Here is a 17,764-nt window from a genome sequence, read left to right as displayed (position 1 = left end):
GCCACGCACCCAATCCGAGGCCGACTGCAGGTAGTGGCGCAGCCATTCAGTGTGCAGGCCGTGAGGCTGGCCCGCGCGGCGAATCAGAGAGCGGGGACCCTCGCAGCTCTGCCAGTGCCCAATCCCGGGCCAGCTCAGGCAGTCGTCTAGCCAATCAGGAGAGTGGAGGGTCGCAGCGCAGGACGGAGCGCAGAACAGCCAATCAGAAGGTAAGCTTGTCTCGGGGTGTGGGAAGGGCGAGCCAATCAGGCGCTATCTCGGGGGGCGTGTTGTACTTTGGTGGGAGCTTTGGTTCGGCTAGCACCTGCGTCCAGAGTTGAGGCTTCTGAGAACCGTGAGCTCGGTGGAGGGGGAACCTCAGCACCACCGGTTCTCAACCGACCCCTTCTGAAAACGAAAATGTGTATCTCACTATGAAGCCCCGGCTTGCCTTAGCATCATTTTGACTCCCCCTTCCCGGCCATACATGTAAATCGAGGCCAGAGACCTAGAGCGAATACTTTCTGCCCTTTACTGACAAACCCGAGGTGCAATTCCGCAAAGGAGCCTTTCTCCTGGCATGGTAATGGTTTTACCAAAAACATTCTTGAGGAAACAGCCACACCTCCCACCCACGTCCCCTTTCTGAACCTACTCTCTCCAGACAGACCTCCTACTTGCAGTCTAGGCCAGGTGTTCTGTCGCCAATTCTTCTGTTTGGAATGGGCACACACACTCCCGCCCCACTTGCCTCAAAAATAAAAATAAAACAATAAAAATGGCCCTCTAGTGGTCTCTCCCAGTTGCACCCCCTTTGCCTACCTCATCTATGGCTACGTTGGACTCTATTTCCTTGTCCTATCTCTCCCAGTAAGCAACGGTTCTCTGACCTCACTGAGCACCACAGCATATACAATTCTTTAAAAAAAAAAAAAAAGTTCTTGGGTGGTCTGGGGGAACCCAGTAGATTGGAACTTTGGCCTCCATATTCTATGTTCTGGGGTTTCTGATACAGGTGATTGTAACTCCACCTGGAAAAAAAGGAGGGGGCAGCTTGTGTCCCTAAGCCTGGACCAACCCAGACCTGTCATGTACTTGATAAATAACCTAGAACAAGTACCTTATAGATGACCTAGAATAAATACCCAATAAATAACATGGTGCTTGTGAGGTGGAATGAGAATAAAACCAGAGAGGTCACTAGCTAGAGAGGCTTAGTCTGGCAGCCTGCGGAAGCCAGGGCTGTAGAGTCGTCTGAGAAGGCTGTGGACCAGGAAGACCCCAGCCCACAGCTGTGTTCAGCTTCCATCTCCCAACCCAGCCTGACCTTGTCTGCGCCAGCTGGCCTCTCACCTCCTTGTCACCTGCCGTTAGCTCTCTCAGGCGATGTCATTATTAGCCTCTCTGGAAGGAAGAGGTGTGAGGAGTGTCAATGAGGCAGCCTTGGGAGCTCAGGCTGCCTCAGCAGTCCTCAAAGTCCCCAACACACAGGAGAGCCATCCTGAGGAAGTGACAAGATGAAGAACTAAAAAAAAAAGTGTGGGAGTGAGTTGCCAAGAGAGAGAAGAGCATATATAGGCATCTTGTGGTCCAGCCTGGCTGTGTAAAGCTCAGGGTGCTGGGGGTGAGGGGCCTCCGAGGCTCTGAGGGCAGAGTTGGTGCTGAGGAGAGGGCGCACTCTGAAGGATACGTAGGTACGGTAGGTAGGCAGGGTCTCACTATGTACCCTTGGCTGTCCTGGGACTAATGACATGTAGACATTATGGAGGCTGATCTCGATCTCGCAGAGATCTGCCTGCCTCTGCCTCCCAGGTGCTCAGACTACACCCAGCTTGCTTTTGCTGTTTTTTTTTTTTTTAATTAAATAAGATATTTAGCTGGGTGCCATGCCCTAAAATTGAGAGACAGAAGTAGGAGGATGGGATTTCAACCCATGCTGCATAGTAAGTCCCAAGCAGACCTGACTACAAAGTGAGACTTTGTCTCCAAAAAATGATGAGCCACATAGAACATAGAGCCTGCCTGTAATCCCAGCACCCAGGAGAGGCAGGAAGTCACACAGCGAGGTCTTAGCTAGCCTGGGATACAAAGTGTGTGTGTGTGTGTGTGTGTGTGTGTGTGTGTGTGTCGCTTTATTGTAGGCATAGTAGTATACACTTAGAATCCCTTCAGTTGGGAGTCTGAGGCAGGAGCCTCCGGAGTTTCAAGTCATCCATACCCATGTCCATTTGTGACATTCTTACAGGAAGTTTCAGAAAGCAGATGGATATAGGTCAATGTGTTTCAGAACTTAGACATTCTTGTGTATCTTAGATAATAATTGGTGGCCTGTGAAGTCACCCTGGGTGACACCTAAAGCTGTACACCAGGTGTTTTGGGGTTCACACCTGCTGTAAGCAGAACCCTGCAGTACACATGCAGTTTCTCCCGCTGGGCACCGCTGTGGAAGCTACCCATGCTGAGTAAGGTCAGTGGTGTGACCACTACTTTAATTCCCATTTGGCTTTCTTTTTCTTTTTGGTTTTCGTTGGTTTGTTTTTTGTTTTTTCCAAAACAAGGTTTCTCTGTGTAGCCCTGGCTGTCCTAGACTCTCTCTGTAGACCAGGCTGGCCTCGAACTTACAGGCATCTGCCCGCCTCTGCCTCACAAGTGCTAGGATTAAAGGTGTGTGCCACCACGCCCGTTGGCTCTTTCTTTTTTCAAAGATTTTATTTTATGTATATAGTGCTCTACCTGCATGTACAACTGTACACCTGCAGGCCAGAAGAGGGCACCAGATCTCATTATAGATGGTTGTGAGCCACCATGTGGTTGCTGGGAATTGAACTCAGGATCTCTGGAAGAGCAGCCAGTGCTCTTAACCTCTGAGCCACCTCTCCAGCCCCTCTCCCCACTCCCATTTGACTCTTGCGCGACATCTGGGGCCAGGGCAGCCATCTCAGGTGTGAGCTGAGCAGCAGGGTCCATATGGATCGAGAGAGGCTAAGTAAATCCCTGGGTACATCTTTGGTGCACCTGAGTGTGTTGCTGATGAGGTGTGCCCAGGAGACATTGCAGGGTCCTCTGACATGGCGGAGGTGACACGGTCAGACCGGCTGTGTGGATGAGGGGCTGGCTCTCTCTCTCCTTCATCTGAGTGGAGAGTTAGATCAGTAGCATCTGAAATCTGACTGGTCCTTAAGATGCTGCTTAGTCCCTTGTGCAGTCACAGCAGCCCTAAGAGAGCACTTGCTTTATTCTTATTTTACATGTATGGCGTTTTGCATGTATGACTGTATGCATCATGTGCACGCAATGCCTGTGAAGGCCAGAGGAGGACATCAGATTCCCCTGGGACTGTAGTTACAGATCTGTGCGAGTTGCCAGGTGGATACTGAGAAGGGAACTCAAGACCTCGGGCAAAGCAGCCAGTGCTCTTAACTGCTGAACCATCTCTCCAAGCTGTTTTCATGTGTTTGTTGACAGGATCTCATGTAGGCCAGGCTCATCTTGAACTAGCCTTGAAGTCTGATCCTGCCTCCCCAGTGCTGGGATTCTAGGCATGCTCCACCATGCCTGGCTTGCAAGGAAGATCTTCATGCGGACAGCTTATGGATGAACACAGAAAGACCCGGTGCGTCCAGCTGTCTGCCACAGGTACCCAGCCAGTATGTAGCACACCAAGGACTTGTGCCCAGGGTTACCTGACAGGTTCCTAACCACTCCACCTTTTAGAACCAAAGTACTGTCCTCTTGCTTTTGTGTGTGCGTGTATGTGTGTGTATGTGTCTGTGTGTCTGTGCGTGTGTGTAATAGCCCTGGCTATGGCTGCTTGCTCCAGAGCCCTTTACATCCCCAAGACCCAGGCTTCCCAGCTACAGGGCCTCAGGACAGGAGCTAGCCTGTCACCTCTGATGCCTCCTTTGGCAGGGCAGTAGCAGGGGATGACACAGAAACTAGACAATGGCGTTTGACTCTGAGCATTACCCCACCATGCCATGCACACATTTGAGACCCACCTTCTGTGGCCTGGCCTCCTGAGAGGTGGCTGCCCTCTGGATTAGAGCTCATGTAGTTTTAGTAGGTGCTTCAGCCCCTCAACAGTGACAGGCCACTAGCCACCCCCAGGATGAAGTAATGTAATCAGCCTGGGTGCTTCCCCGCCCCTCAAGGAACTTGTATTTCCTGCTGGTTATGGAACTCCAAGGTTCCAAAAATGACAAGATGGTTAAAGGCAAATGGCTAGGCGGGTGTGGCAGCACAAGGGGATTGAGTTCAAGGCCAGTTTGCAGCACATAGCAAGACCCTGTCTCAAAAACCCAAACCAGGGCCTAGAGAGATGGCTCTGTGGTTAAGGGTATATCCTCCTCTCCTAGAGGCCCCAAGTTTGCTTCCCAGCACCCTGTAACTCCAGCTCTAGGAGGGCCTGACTTCTCTGGCTTCTGTGTGCACCTGCACTTACATGCGTATACCTACACACACACACACTGTGCTGGTTAGTCCTATGTCAACCTGACACAAGCTAATGTCATGAGAGGGAACCTTGAAAGAAGACGCCTTTAAAATTGGGCTATAGGCAGGCACGTACCACGCTTTCTTCATTAGTGACTGATGGGGGAGGGCCAGCCCATTGTGGGTGATGCCACCCCTGGGCTGGTGGTCCTAGGTTCTGTAAGAAAGCAGGCTGAGCAAGCCATGGGGAGCAAGCCAGTAAGCAGCACCCCTCCATGGCCTCTGCATCAGCTCCTGCCTCCAGGTTCCTGCCCTGCTTGAGTTCCTGTTCTGACTTCCTCCAGTGATGACCAGTGATATGGGAGTGTAAAATCCTTTCCTTGCCCAAGTTGCTTTGGTCATGTTGTTTCATCACAGCAATAGAAACTCTAAGACATTCACACACACACTTCATCTGGAAAAAATAAAACAAAACAAAAAATCCAGGGATGTGGGTATAGCTTGGCTGACAGAGGTATCCATGAGGCCTGGATTGGATACCCATCGGCAAAATGGATACTCATCTCTCAAAAACATCTTTTTCCACAGCCTTCCGCCTGGAAGGCAGAGACAAGCAGACCTCTATAATTTCAAGGCCAGCCTAGTCTACAGAGTTCCAGAACAGCCAGGGCTACAGAGAGAAACCCCCTCAAAAGAATAAAACAGTTAACAACCAAACATTTTTCTACCAGAATGAGCACCAAGTCAAAAAGCAAGAAGAGAGCTGGCAGCAGCCTTGGAGAGTACAGAGGCTGACAGGAATGTTCTAGAAGTATATTGTAGTAGCTGGTATGTTCTTCTGGGTCCTTACTGGAAACCCTTAAAGTAATGGGTTTAGGGGGTACAAAGTACATCTCAACAAGGCTGCTTAAACAAACCGCCCTGTTTAAAGCCCAGCATTGGAGTGACATCTGTCACAGCTTACCTCTCAATTTGGTGAAGGGGACAAAAGCATGGACCCTTCCACTCATCTGAGACAATGTCTCAGGTGTCCCAGCTTGCCTCAGACTTGCTGTGGAGCTGAGGACCATCTTGTCCTTCTGAGCCTGTTGACCTAACCGGTGTGTTATACTGAGTTTCCTGCACACCAGGCAAGGCTCTACCCCCTGAGCCACAACCCCTGCCGTTTTGTTTCTCCTTTTTGACAGAGGGTCTCAGCCACTGGCCTAGAATCATGCAGTAGCCGGAGATGGCCTTGGAGTCGTCTGTCGCCGTCCGCCTCCTTAGTGCTGGGACTAAGTGTGCACCACTTCACCTGTGCCTTAGGTTTTTGAGACAGGGTCTTGTTGGAGGATGCTTCTGTGCACTGTGCATGCAAATGCTGATTTCTGCATCCAGAGATGTGGGGGCAGTGCAGAAGTTGGCATTGTCACCATTACTGAAGCATGCCCGTCGCAATGCTGTGTAAAGTTGTTCTCCATCGCCTGAGTGGTTAGTAAAGAGCTGACCAGCCTCTAGTGGGGCACAAGAGTTAGGGCGGGGCTTCCCCAGGCAAGGGGTCCCAGGTGGAGAGAGAGCCTCTATGAGAGAGAGCAGCCAGGGTGAGACTGAGATGGAGGTAACAGGGCACATGGCTGGGAAGTAGGCCAGGCCAGCAGAGTCAGCTTAGCATAGCCGAGTCTGCTCAGCTATAGTGCTTGAAGCTTATTAATAAATTTAATAGGTCTCCGTGTCATTACTTGAGAGGTAGAGCAGGCAGAGAAAAACTCAATTTTCAGGGTCTCTCCCTTCCCCAAAGCAATTGAGATGCAGAGCCAAGCAGATCTTTGTGGGTTCAAGACCAGCCTGGTCTACATAGCTACATAGCAAGGACCAGAACATTCAGGGCTACACACCTTGCCTCAAAATAAATAGGGGGGAAAAATCTATGTATATATGCATGTTCTACAGCGGTCAATACTGAATGTTTTTCCTAATCGCTCTTCACTTCATGTTTCAAGGCAGGATCTCTCTCTACACCCGGATTTATGACTCAGCTCAACTGGCTGGCCTTCATACCACAAGCAGCAGCAGGCAGCGCCCTCCATGGCTTCCTCACTAGCTCCTGCTTTCAGGTTCCCACCCTCACTGCTTCTGAGGATGAACTGTCACACGTGGCTTTTGGCCACAGTGCTTCATCACAGCAGTAGTAACCCTAAGACAGGCTGTGACCACCTGGCTCCCTTCTAAACCCTGGCTGGGCGCAACGCCTGACTTACGGATGTGGAAAATGAGGACCAGAGGTGCAAGCCACCTACTTCACACCTGCATCTTGTCATCCCAGGGACACAGACCCTGTCAGGCTGCCACAGGCCACATTGGGCTGCTCTTGCCCTTGTTCCTCCTGGAACCTCTCCCCACTGCACCTCCGGGCAGGTCTCCAGCCTGCTCGGCAGCACAGCCCCCACCTCTACGGCCAGCAAGACACAGAGAGGAGTCCGTTTCCATCCTTTATCTGACTCGCAGTCATTGCACACTCTCTACAAGTGGGATTTGGAGTTGAGACAGATGAGTGCTAGAGGCCAGTGCGTGGACACATAACAAGGACAAGGGAAATGCCACTGGGGTGTGATTCAGGGGCAAATCAGAGTGGGCCTGGGCCCAGGGATACATTCACAGTTCAGGGGAAGTGCAAACGAATGGAATGTCAGACTGAGTGTGTGAGGCTGTTCCCTTCTGAGCGAGCACAGGCCTCAGAGAGGACCTGGCGCCAGAGCCATGGCCACCCTCTCCTCACCTCACCCTCATGACCCTGGGGAGCCCTCCCCCTTCCAGGGAGAGGAACTTGGTTCCAGGAGCCAGTGCTCAGCTCCAGACCAGAACAGCAGTCTGTTCTCCTGCATGGCTCACAACCTGGAAGGGGCAGAACAGCCAAATAAAGTGTTAAGGCAATAAATAAAAATTTCCCAGCTCAGGCAAAAGGAGAGGGCTGTCTGTGGGACCCTGGGTGGCAGCAGCAGAGGCGGGCACATGTGCATGGCACTGAAGGCAAAGTGCTGAGCCCAGCTTTGGGGGAGGGGGGCTGGCTGGCCCTGCTGTGCGTCCTCTGTCCTCCCTCCCCTCCCCACCATGGTCCTTAGGGCCTCACTTCTGGAGCAGCAGATGGCAAAACAGGCCTTTGAGGGCTCTGGTTAGAGGCCTCAGCTGGAGCCTAGGACTGCCCAGGGAGTTCCAGGATCACAGGGGATGGGAAGCAGCCAATCCTACCTCCCCCACCTGTGGAGGGGGCAGAGGTTGGCAGGGCATGAAAACGTGGGAGGACAGCGTTTTACAGTGATGAAGGGCAAGGCCCCGCTCACATGTGAGCACAGGTGGGGCAAGCCTGCCTCTGGGTGGCCCAGACGGGGATTTCCGTACTGGCCAGAAGCCTGGGTGCTGGGAATATGTAGCTAGCCGTGGCTCCTATTCCAGGGCCCTATGCCTGTCACCACATAGCCCTTCATGTCCTATCCTCCACTGATCACCTCCTTGTCCCGTCTGCAGCCCAGAGGGGACTGGGGTTCTGTGGTCCACAATCGGAGCGATTCTCTACCACAGCTTCCTCTCTCACCGCCTCCCCCAGTCAGACCCTGCTGTCTCTGGCCTGCTTCTGCTGCCCAGGGAGCCCCGGGGCAGCTGGAGAGGCTCCTAGTGGCTCCACTCCATGAGTCTGTCCTCTGGGTGTTGGGATGGCCTTTGGCCCCCCTGGCCCTTGAATGCCGACCGAAAGGAAAGGAAGGGCAGCCTTCCCTCTCCCCTCCAGCCTGTCCCCCATTACTGCAGCTCTTCCAGGGGCCCATGCTCTCGAGGCAGTGGTCCATTCAGCCCGGTGCTGCTAGCCACTGGTGCCCCCAGGTAGCCCAGGAGGATCTCGCTGCGGCGCCGGGACAGCTGTAGGATGTCTTCTGCCAGGGCTGGCACCGATGTGTAGCGCACGTTGTCCAGGTCGAACATGTCCCTCAGGTACTGCACAATCTGGTGCTGGAGGTAGAGACGGCTGTTGGACTGGGTCCTGTGGCACTGCCTACATCCCACAAAGTCCCTTTCTCAATGACCAAGCCCCAGACCACTCTCCCATCCTCAGGCGCAGGCCTTCCTCATTTAGAACAGCCTAAGGCCCCACCCCTCTTCTAGCATGAGGGGTGTCTGTGAGGGCAGGAAGCAGGGCCTGTCACATACCTTAAAGAAAGCACAGACTTCCGCCAGCTGGGGCTTGGGTCCGAGGAAGCCAAAGGCCAACACGGGGCTGACATGCTCCGATACGGAGTAGAAATGGGAGATGAAGCCGTCGGGCACCTGTGGTGAGTGGCAGGGGCTAAGGACCAGGCTGGGGTTGGGGACCTGGGGTCATCTAAAGGCCCACTATGTCCTGGCTAGGTGACCCTGGGTAAGTGGTGGACCTGTACAGAAAGGGCTAACAGACTGCTGAGAGCTGCCCATGTGGGCCTTAGCAGGCAGAGCCTACCCAGGGCACTGGTCACAGCAGCTGGGACTGACTGGGCGGTAGAGCCTGGCAGCCATGGGGAGTAAAGCATCTCAGCTACTCCATCCACAGCACCTATGCTAGCAGCCTGCTGGGAAGGAGACATGCTCTGCTTCCTGACTCCTGTAGCCATCGGCCACTCCTGTGCACTAGCCCTCCGTCCTTCCCAGGGTGCACTTCTCTGCTCAGGCCTGGGACATGATGGTTGCTCCCTGGGTAAGGAACATGGTGGAGTTACATGACCTTTGGGGCACCTAGCCTAGTGGTGTGCAGTGGCAAGATGGGTGGTCAGTGTGGGGTGAGGGTGGGGATCTCTGGCCACGCAGGACCCAGCTCAGTCCCAAGGGGCCTGACCAATCACTTACCATCAAGAGCCTCCTCTTGGCTTTCAGGACAGACCAGCACGCGGTGGCTAGGGCCTGAAATACAGGCAAGACCCCACTGCAGAACTAGAACAGTTTAACCAAGGCCCTGGCCCCCAGTGAGCTCTCTACACAGCTCACCCACACCCAACCATGCCTGAGCCTTGCTTTTTCTTTACCCTAAAGTTGGAAACAGATGCCTAATTTTTGTTGTTCTTCTATTTATCAAGACAAGGTTTCTCTTTGTAACAGCTCTGGCTGTCCTGGAACTCACTTTTTAGACCAGGCTAGCCTCGAACTCACAGCGATCCACCTGCCTCTGCCTCCCGAGTGCTGGGATTAAAGGCGTGCGCCACCACGCCAGGCCAGATGCCTAGTTGTTTACTTAATACATGTGTGTGCCTTCATGAGCCCATGCACTGCATGCGTGTAGGAGCCTAGAGAGGCCAGGGACATGTAATGCCCTGAACTGGCCTTACAGGTGTTTGTAAGCTGCCACAAAAGCATTAGGAAGCGAACCTGGGTCCTTTTCAGAGCAGGAAGCACTCCCGTGCACTCTTTCACCCCATACACACCTAGTATTGAATCTCGGCTCTGACCCTGACTGCTTCAGAGCTCCCTTTAGGTATGAGGCTTCCTAAGCCTCAGTGTCCTCCTCTGTGAAATGGCCATGAGCCAGCCATGATGCCCACCTCACCTGTGGTTGTGGGGAGCCACCATAAGCACTTTGTAAATGGACTAGGTGGAGCCCAGTCATGGGGAGCAGCAGCACACTGTTACTGGTGGCATTGGGTTTTTTGTTTGTTTGGTGGGTGGAGGTATTAGGATTTCTCCTCCATTTTAACCTAATGCGATTTATTAAAATGAATGTAAGTAATGCCAGCTCAGAGTGAGGTTCCGCGTCACCCAACATACAATACAAAGGGAAAGATGCACCCTGCCAGGACCAGGGCAGCAGGGAGCACTGGAGTGCCTGGAGAGAGCCCTGGCTCTGACATCCCAGAGCTCAGCGGGTAGCGACTGGCCCAGGGACAAGTGGACTAGTGCCCAAGGTCACGTGACATGCACACGGGAAAGGGGTGGTGACCCACTGTTTCCTTGAAGCTGTCGGACAGCCAGCGGTTCCGCAGGACAGCAAGCACCGAAGACGGGGGGTTCTCCAGGTCCTCGAAGGCATCCATGAGGATGAAGTCCAACACGATGTCGAAGAAAGTCATGCACGCCACCTGTGGGGGTGGGGGTGGGGGGCTGCATCTAGAGCTGCTGTGCATACAGCCAAGGGCAGAGGGGGCCTGTCTCCGCTGCCCAGCACAGACAGGGCTGGGCACAAGCTCCCAACAAAACTGTCCCAGCTCTGAAGACCCCGGAGCTCAGCAGGAGCCGACTCACCCCTCTGCCCTCCAGCTCCAGCCGGGTGGTGGCCCAGGTCTCAGGCCGCAGGGCGTAGCTCAGCATCTCCTCATAGCTCTCCAGGAAGCCTTTGGGACTCTGTGAGAAGCACAGCCGGTTCTGGTTGTGGGAGAGACCCTTATACCCAGTTGGGTAAGATCCACAGGCAGGCTGGGCTATGGATAAGGGTGTGCCAAGCAGGGCTGGGCCCAAAGAGGAAACAAGGTGTCTTTTGCCTTATCCTTCCAGAGAACCAGGGTGTGTCTGGGGCAGATTCCGCACCAGGGCACCCAGCCATACCTCAGGTTTGCTCACGTGTAGCCTTCTGGGAGCTAGGCACAGCCCTATTACATGTTCTTTCCTTGGAGGTGCCCAAGAAAAAGTGCAGTTTTAAGGGGTGAGATGGGAGGAGCTATACACACATCTACGCTACCATTACCCTGGCCCTTGGCACAGGAGCACTCCATATGCAGTGTGTGACACACACACACACACACACACACACTTATACATGGAAACAGCCCACTTAGAGACACACACAGACACACACACACACACACACACACACACACACACACACACACACACACACACATATGCAGGCTTAGCCGATGGCTGTATGGTTACAAAACACCCTGATGCTACCCTCCAGAACCTGGCCATTTGCCACAGGGCCAGTGTCTCCGCAGATCTGGCCAGGACATACACTGGACCTGGCCAACTAGACAGCCGGGCCTGGCTCTCTGTTCACTTGCTCAGCGGCCAGGAAAGCTGCTTGCACTCTCCAGGCTCAGCTTCTTTACCTGCTAAACAGAAGCTGAAGCAGAGCTCTGATAGCGGCTGAGGGAGACAGGAAGGGGCAAGCCGGAGCTCACTTCAGGGGAGTCACCTGTCAGGGCTCACAACACTGGCTACCATGGGCATCACTGCATGGTGGGGGAGGCAGGGAGGAGTCACCATGAGCACCAGGCAGGGTGGTAAGGCCAGAGGCGGGAACCCTCGGGGCTCATCTTTTTTGCCATTAAACACTAAACACACCTTTCCATGTTCTCTTCTATGTAGACGTCACAATAAACCAAATAAAAAATAATTGAAGACAAATGTGCTAGGCACACAGGGGACAAAGCAGGCAGAGTCTGTTATGCATCCAAGGCCCCAGTGCCCCAAACTGCACAGGGCAAAGTCTCCGCATAGCCACAGACCAGCACGCAGGTCATGACTGCAGGCAGCTAGGCTAGGGCTCTCAAGCAGTGGAGGACAAGGGTGGACAAGGCTTTTAGGTCATTCCTCCAGCCAGAGAGAGCAAGAAGGACTGAGGGGACAGCCTGTTCCACAGCTTTGCTCCAGTAGAACTGCAGGAAGCTGAGACAGGACTACTGGCATGAGTTCGAGGCCAGCCTGGGCCCCAAGAAAACAAGAGGACCAGGAGTGACAGAGGCACCTGCCACTTGAGTTCAGTCTCTGAATCCAGATAGGAGGAGAACCAATTCCTACCAGTTGTCCTGATCTTCGCATGCACACAGTGGCGTGCGCACACCCTCACGCATGCCCCCACACTCATGCACACAAATACAAATTGTTAGCTTTTAATCGCAGCACTCGGGCGGCAGAGGCAGGCGGATCTCTGTGAGTTCGAGGCCAGCCTGGTCTACAAAGCAAGTCCAGGACAGCCAGAGCTACACAGAGAAACCCTGTCTGGAAAACAAACAAAACAAAAAATGTTAGGTGTAATTGACAACTAAAGAGGCCGGGCATGGCCAGGCACGCTTGTGATTCTGCCACTTGGGAGGCAGACACAGGAGGATCAGAGTCAAGGCTATCCTTAGCTGCACAGCCAGTCTGTGTTCCAGAAGATCCTGCCTCAAGGGACAAGCTCCAATCTATTAACAAAGGCACACGTGGGTGACACACATGAGAACTTACACAACCTCTTCCACACGCAAAGGGGCATGGAGCAGTCAAGAGGGGCAAAGGTCAAGATTACAAAAACCCAGCATCCGCCCAGACACACAGACACAAACTGTTTTATGTCGCCAGCAAGGACCTAGGTGGACTAGCATGATCCCTCCAGTCCTGCCAGCACCCAGGACAGAGACCTCACAGGTCCCCGTGGAGCCTGTGCAGATGCCACCCACACTGGAGTACTTGGCAGGCAGGCAGCGACTGCCACCACAGCACACTGGCGAGGTAAGCTGGCTGAGTTACTCTGTGATATCACCAAACAGAAGCGGCAGGCTGCTGGCAGGGCACACCGGGGAGGTGCAGAGAGACACTCGTGGCACAGGACAGATGGGACTTAGGGGTGGCCTTGGACAGGTGCAGGGGATCCTCTGTAGTCTGCTTTTCCTTTTTTGTTTTCCAAGATAGGGTTTCCCTATGTAGCCCTGGCTGTCCTGGAACTCACTCTATACACCAGGTTGGTGTCGAGCTCAGGTCTGCCCACCTCTCCCTGCATGTGCGGATTAAAAGGCGGTGGCTGCTGCCACAGCCACCCATCCTGCATTTCATACTTGGTCAGTTTTATAAAGATGTACTGTTGGAGTCACCGAGTAAGAAAGTTCAAGTCTCTGGTTTTCCATGTTAGAACTGGGAGGTTCCGTGGGGGGAGGGGGGGCCTAAGGGACACACCAACAACACAGAACCCACAACCATTTCCCGGCATCCTATGGCCATGGGACGGTGCCAGGACTCCCACACTTGGCTTTAAAATGCTTGTATGTGTGCAGGCCAGAAGGAAATCAGGAGCTGTTCCTCAGACAGGGTCTCTCACTGGGGTTAGGGGCTCCCCAGTTAGAATGACTGGCCAGAGCCCCATGGACCTGGCCGTTTCCACCTCCACAACACTAGGAGCACAACGCTACCACACATGGCTCTTTAACAGATGGCTCTAAATGCGGGTCCTCTTGCTTACAAGGAGAGCCATCTTCTCAGCCCCAGGCATCGCTGTTTTAATTATTACTGTGATCATGTACCCGATCCGTGAGTGCGACACTTCCACTCCACGGGCTGCGTGTGGAGGTCAGAGGACAGCTCGGGGGCCTTGCTCCTCTCTTTTCTCCGTGGGCTTTGGGGGTCTGACTCAGGTCACCAGTCCTATGGAACAAGTGGTTGTACCCACAGAGCCACCTCACAGGCTTGAGTTCGTCAGTCAACAGTCAACCAAACCAAACCAAACCCCCAGCCGGAAATAAGGTTTTGGAGGGAAAGCTCTGAAACAACAGTCCCACCCCAGCTACCTTCTCAGCCCTGGTCATTAGGCCTGTCACCATCTGCCGGCCGACCTCCCCGAAGAAGACCTGGTTGTTCTTCTCTTCTAGAAGGCCCTGAAAAAGGGGGTGGGGGTGAGCTGGCAGCCTCCCAGAGCAAAGTCATGGCTGGGCACAGAGTGGCCCTGTATGGGGCAGGCCCAGCACTCTCCCCCAGTGGTCCCTGCCCCACACTCACCTCAAAGGCCTGCCGTACACAGTGCAGCTTGGCCAGGAAGTCCTGGTCACTGTAGCAGCCCAGCAACTCTGTCCTGAGGAGAGGGACAGGTGGTGTCACGCCACCTGGTCCTGCCTGACACAGGCCCGAAGGAGGGTGGGGTGTGCCTTGGGTGAGGAGGAGAGGACAACGGTCCAGCCTGGCCCTGCCTCAGCCTGGCAGTGTGACCTCTGGCTGCTGCCAGCTTCCCCCACGCTTCAATCTCTCCCCCAGCCAAGGCACAGGCTGACTGGATGGTCTCTGGGCCCAGGTGGCAGTTGTGGCTATGGTGCCTGGGCTGACATCAGCCTCCTTCGGCCAAGCCAGCCATCACCATCCCTGGGACCTCCGCACCTCTTCCCCGGGGCAGGAGCTCACCCACAGCCGCCACAGACTCTCACCTGAGCGTTCGACACGGGACTTTCCCCTCCTTCACCAGCTGCAGAGCCTCCTCGTAGGCAGCAGCAGGTCTAGAGAGAGGGATCGGGAAATCTCCAACCTGCAGGGACTCAAAGAGCTGGGAAGGGGCCAAGGAGGCCAGTGAGCAGCACCCCACAGGGGCCACAGCTCTGGGCCCCACCAACAGCAGCCACCCGAGGGGCCTGCCTACGACCCACCATGAAGCTACCAAAGGCCCTGTGAGATGGGAGGCCTGGGTTCATGTCCAGCCCCAGACCTCAGCACTCCTACCAAAGGAAAGGCCTGTGGACACATGCTCCCATCACCCTGTCTCAAGCACAGACACCACGCCCCCTACCCCAGTCTGGTAGCAGACTAATGCTGACCAACAGACTAAGTTGACTAGAGAAGCCAGAGATGGGTGTGATTTCAAGCCCCACGGTGGGGACCCCTGCACTGACCATGCAGACTCGTAACCCCTGGCTTCTCAGGCCTCCCTGAGCTAGCAACTTCAGAGTATCTAGGAAGCAGAGCTTGGTGCCCACCCAATAAAATAACCTTATTCCCCCTACAAGCTAGTGCTCAGAGGCCTGGCCCAACCCAATCACCTCAGTGGCTGAGAAAAAGGAGTCCTCCGAGGTCAGGCTGTCCTCGTCATCAGCCCGCAGACGCAGTGAGCCCTCTGTCAAGGGCAGCATGAGGGTCCTCTCTGGAAGGGAGTATGACTGGCTGAGCGCCCCCCACCCTCACCCCATGGTGTTGCACTCAGCACCAACCCCGGGACCCCCAGAGGTTCTGTCTAGGGTGGATGTTGGCAGAGGTCAAAAAGCTGCCCTGAGTGTGTGATAGCAGTGGGGTCATCTTAATGTCCATTCACGTTCCATGTGCCCTGGTGGGCAAGGGCCTTTCTACAAAACTGAAACAGCCTGCCTAAGGACGTCTGCAGGGCAATTAGCTAGCATTCCCACAGCTGCAGGCTCTACAGCTCAGGGGTCTGGACTTTCAGGACGCTCAGGACCACAGACTTGATGGGACTACCTCGAAGGCCCTATCAACCTCTGTCACAGAGGAAGAGCCAAGGGAACAGGGCTCTCCCAGTAGGCAAGGGTACACCGAGGCCAGTGCCAAGGAGCTAGGAAGACGCACTCTGGACCCCAGCTGTTCCCACAGTGAACCCTGGGAAAGGACGACACTGGACGATGGGCCGGGGAAGCTGGTTCCCTGTCTGTGGTTCACATTTCCTCACCTCTACCAAGTGACAAGAGGACTTCTGCTTGTGGCACTCTGCCTGCTGCTGGCTAACCGCCATGTGAACCCAGAGGCCTGAAGACCTGTCCGGGAGATGCAGACACAGCCCAAGGATGTTCCCAAGAGGCCAGGACAAGGCACACTAACTATGGGGTGGTGGGAAGTTTTGGTGTCTTGTTTGCCTCGTGCGGGCTCTGAGAGGGGCTCTTTGCCAGCTACAGATAGCTTAATTTGGAGGACTCTGAGAGGGAATAAATGCCAGAGCCCAGAGAGAAGGTGGGGGGAGGGGGCTCTGAGGAAGGAGGAGGCTGCTGTTGATGCAATTTGACAAGAAGTTGGAAATGTCCCGAAACAAAGATTGGACTTACCCCAAGGAACCCGAGGACCCTAACCAGAGGAATGAGCTAAGAGACCTACGCCCTCTCTCCGCTCTAACCTTCTTTCTCTCCTACCTGGTGTTGGGGTGGGGGAAGGGATTAGGGTGGATCAAGGGTGGGGAAGGAGAAAGAGATATAAGAAAAGATTCAAAGATGGCGCCTGCACTGTAGACTCTTTGCTTCCACATCTGCCTGCTGTAGCGGATATAAACATGTTATGTTTTGATCCCAAGTGTGGGATGGGGAACAGACTCGTGAGAGAACAGGTGATGTTTATCCACTGGAAGAGGAACCATCTCTTGTGGGGGCTTGGTCTTTGCCAGCTGAAAAACATCTTAGTATGGATCTGAGAGGAGATATATATATGCCAAAAACAACTGGTCTTCGTATTGTTTCCTACTGTTTGGCTGTTCATCTCTCCCCTTCGAGAGAGAAACGCTACCGAGAACGGGTCGAGGTTCCGGATTCCTGCTGCTGCTCTGGGCTCTGGGTTCCGGCTGCTGCGGTTGCAATCCCCTTTGCTGAATTGCTGGTTGCTGTTTAACAGGTCTGCTGGAATCCTACCAACTACACCAGCGGACCTGCTCCCAGGAACTGAGTCTAAGGGTCTGTCTACTTCTCCCCTTGCCATTAGCCTCTTTTCTCTACCTAGGACAGGTGGGTTGGAAGGGAGGTGTAGGCATTAAAGAACCCCAAATAAAGTAGAAGGTATGAAAAAGTTCAAAGCCTATAAGGGAACACCTCAGTTTCCCTATCTGTTCAATGAGACTCTGGGAATTTGATATGTATGCAGTGATGGGGAACCATGGCCCCCGTTCCTGGTGCCTCAGGCCTGCAGCAGGCTGCCCTGCCTACTCACCAAGGTCCAGCAGCATGCCCTCAGAGGGGAAAGTGGAGCCAAACTCTTCCTGCAGGTGGTAGGCCCGGTGCAACAGGGACCCCAGCTTCTCGGCAAACTCCCTCCGTTGGGACTCTGGCTATGACAAAAACAATGACCTTCAACCTAGAGCTGCCAAGCTCCCCCTTTGGAGAGAGCCCCAAGAAAATGGAGCAAGCTCTGGGTCCAAAAGAAGAACTCTAGACGGCGGAGGCACTGGCACACCCGCCATGATGCCAGAAAGACATGCCAGGGTCTCAGGAGGAAGGGCGTCATGGTGCACATGTGTAATCCTGAAGGCCTACAGGAGAATCTCGGGTTTGAGGCCAATGTGGGATATGTAGTGAGGACTACACAGCAAGATCCTGTCTCCAAAAGAGGCTGGGCAGTAGTAGCGCACACCTTTAACCCCAGCACTCAGGAGGCAGAGGCAGGTAGATAGATCTCTTGAGTCGAAGTGAGTGAGTTCCAGGACAGCCAAGGCTATACAGAGAAACCCTGTCTCAAATAATAATAATAATAATAATAATAATAATAATAATAATAATAATAATAATAATAATAAAATAATTTTGATGATGATGATGATGATGATGGACAAATTGGTCTCATCTATTTTGTTGTTGTTGTTTAAGACAGGGTTTCTCTATGTAATTCTGGCTGTCCTGGATTCACTTTGTAGATGAGGCTGGCCCTGAACTCACAGCCATCGGCCTGCCTCTGGGATTACAGGTGTGCGCCACCACACCTGGCTAGTCTC

General features: G+C 53.9%; 1 protein-coding gene and 1 long non-coding RNA gene across 5 annotated transcripts in view; one reads left to right on the top strand and one right to left on the bottom strand.

The window, feature by feature from the left end:
* Positions 1 to 72: 72 nt before the first annotated feature.
* Positions 73 to 7,349, top strand: LOC311607864. The gene is made up of 3 exons (XR_014782771.1): positions 73 to 209; positions 3,445 to 3,615; positions 6,390 to 7,349. It is a non-coding gene; the product is annotated as an uncharacterized lncRNA (long non-coding RNA).
* Positions 6,866 to 17,764, bottom strand: part of MIGA2 (mitoguardin 2) — a 26,537-nt gene continuing 15,638 nt past the window's right edge. For 3 of the 4 annotated variants that reach the window (XM_084799958.1, XM_084799961.1, XM_084799959.1), the window contains exons 7-16: positions 16,987 to 17,104; positions 15,111 to 15,211; positions 14,505 to 14,620; positions 14,086 to 14,158; positions 13,878 to 13,964; positions 10,642 to 10,740; positions 10,344 to 10,478; positions 9,256 to 9,309; positions 8,587 to 8,703; positions 6,866 to 8,388 (exon numbers count right to left, since the gene is read on the bottom strand). In XM_084799958.1, the coding sequence (XP_084656084.1) occupies positions 8,182 to 8,388; positions 8,587 to 8,703; positions 9,256 to 9,309; positions 10,344 to 10,478; positions 10,642 to 10,740; positions 13,878 to 13,964; positions 14,086 to 14,158; positions 14,505 to 14,620; positions 15,111 to 15,211; positions 16,987 to 17,104 (1,107 nt within the window). In that variant the 3' untranslated portion in view covers positions 6,866 to 8,181. The remainder of the gene's footprint in view (positions 8,389 to 8,586; positions 8,704 to 9,255; positions 9,310 to 10,343; positions 10,479 to 10,641; positions 10,741 to 13,877; positions 13,965 to 14,085; positions 14,159 to 14,504; positions 14,621 to 15,110; positions 15,212 to 16,986; positions 17,105 to 17,764) is intronic. The other variant, XM_084799960.1, reaches the window with a different exon arrangement.

This window comes from Acomys minous (assembly GCF_964271855.1).
Source record: "Acomys minous genome assembly, chromosome: 10".
NCBI classification, from domain to species: Eukaryota; Metazoa; Chordata; class Mammalia; order Rodentia; family Muridae; genus Acomys; species Acomys minous.
This window is presented reverse-complemented; position numbering and strand designations above follow the sequence as displayed.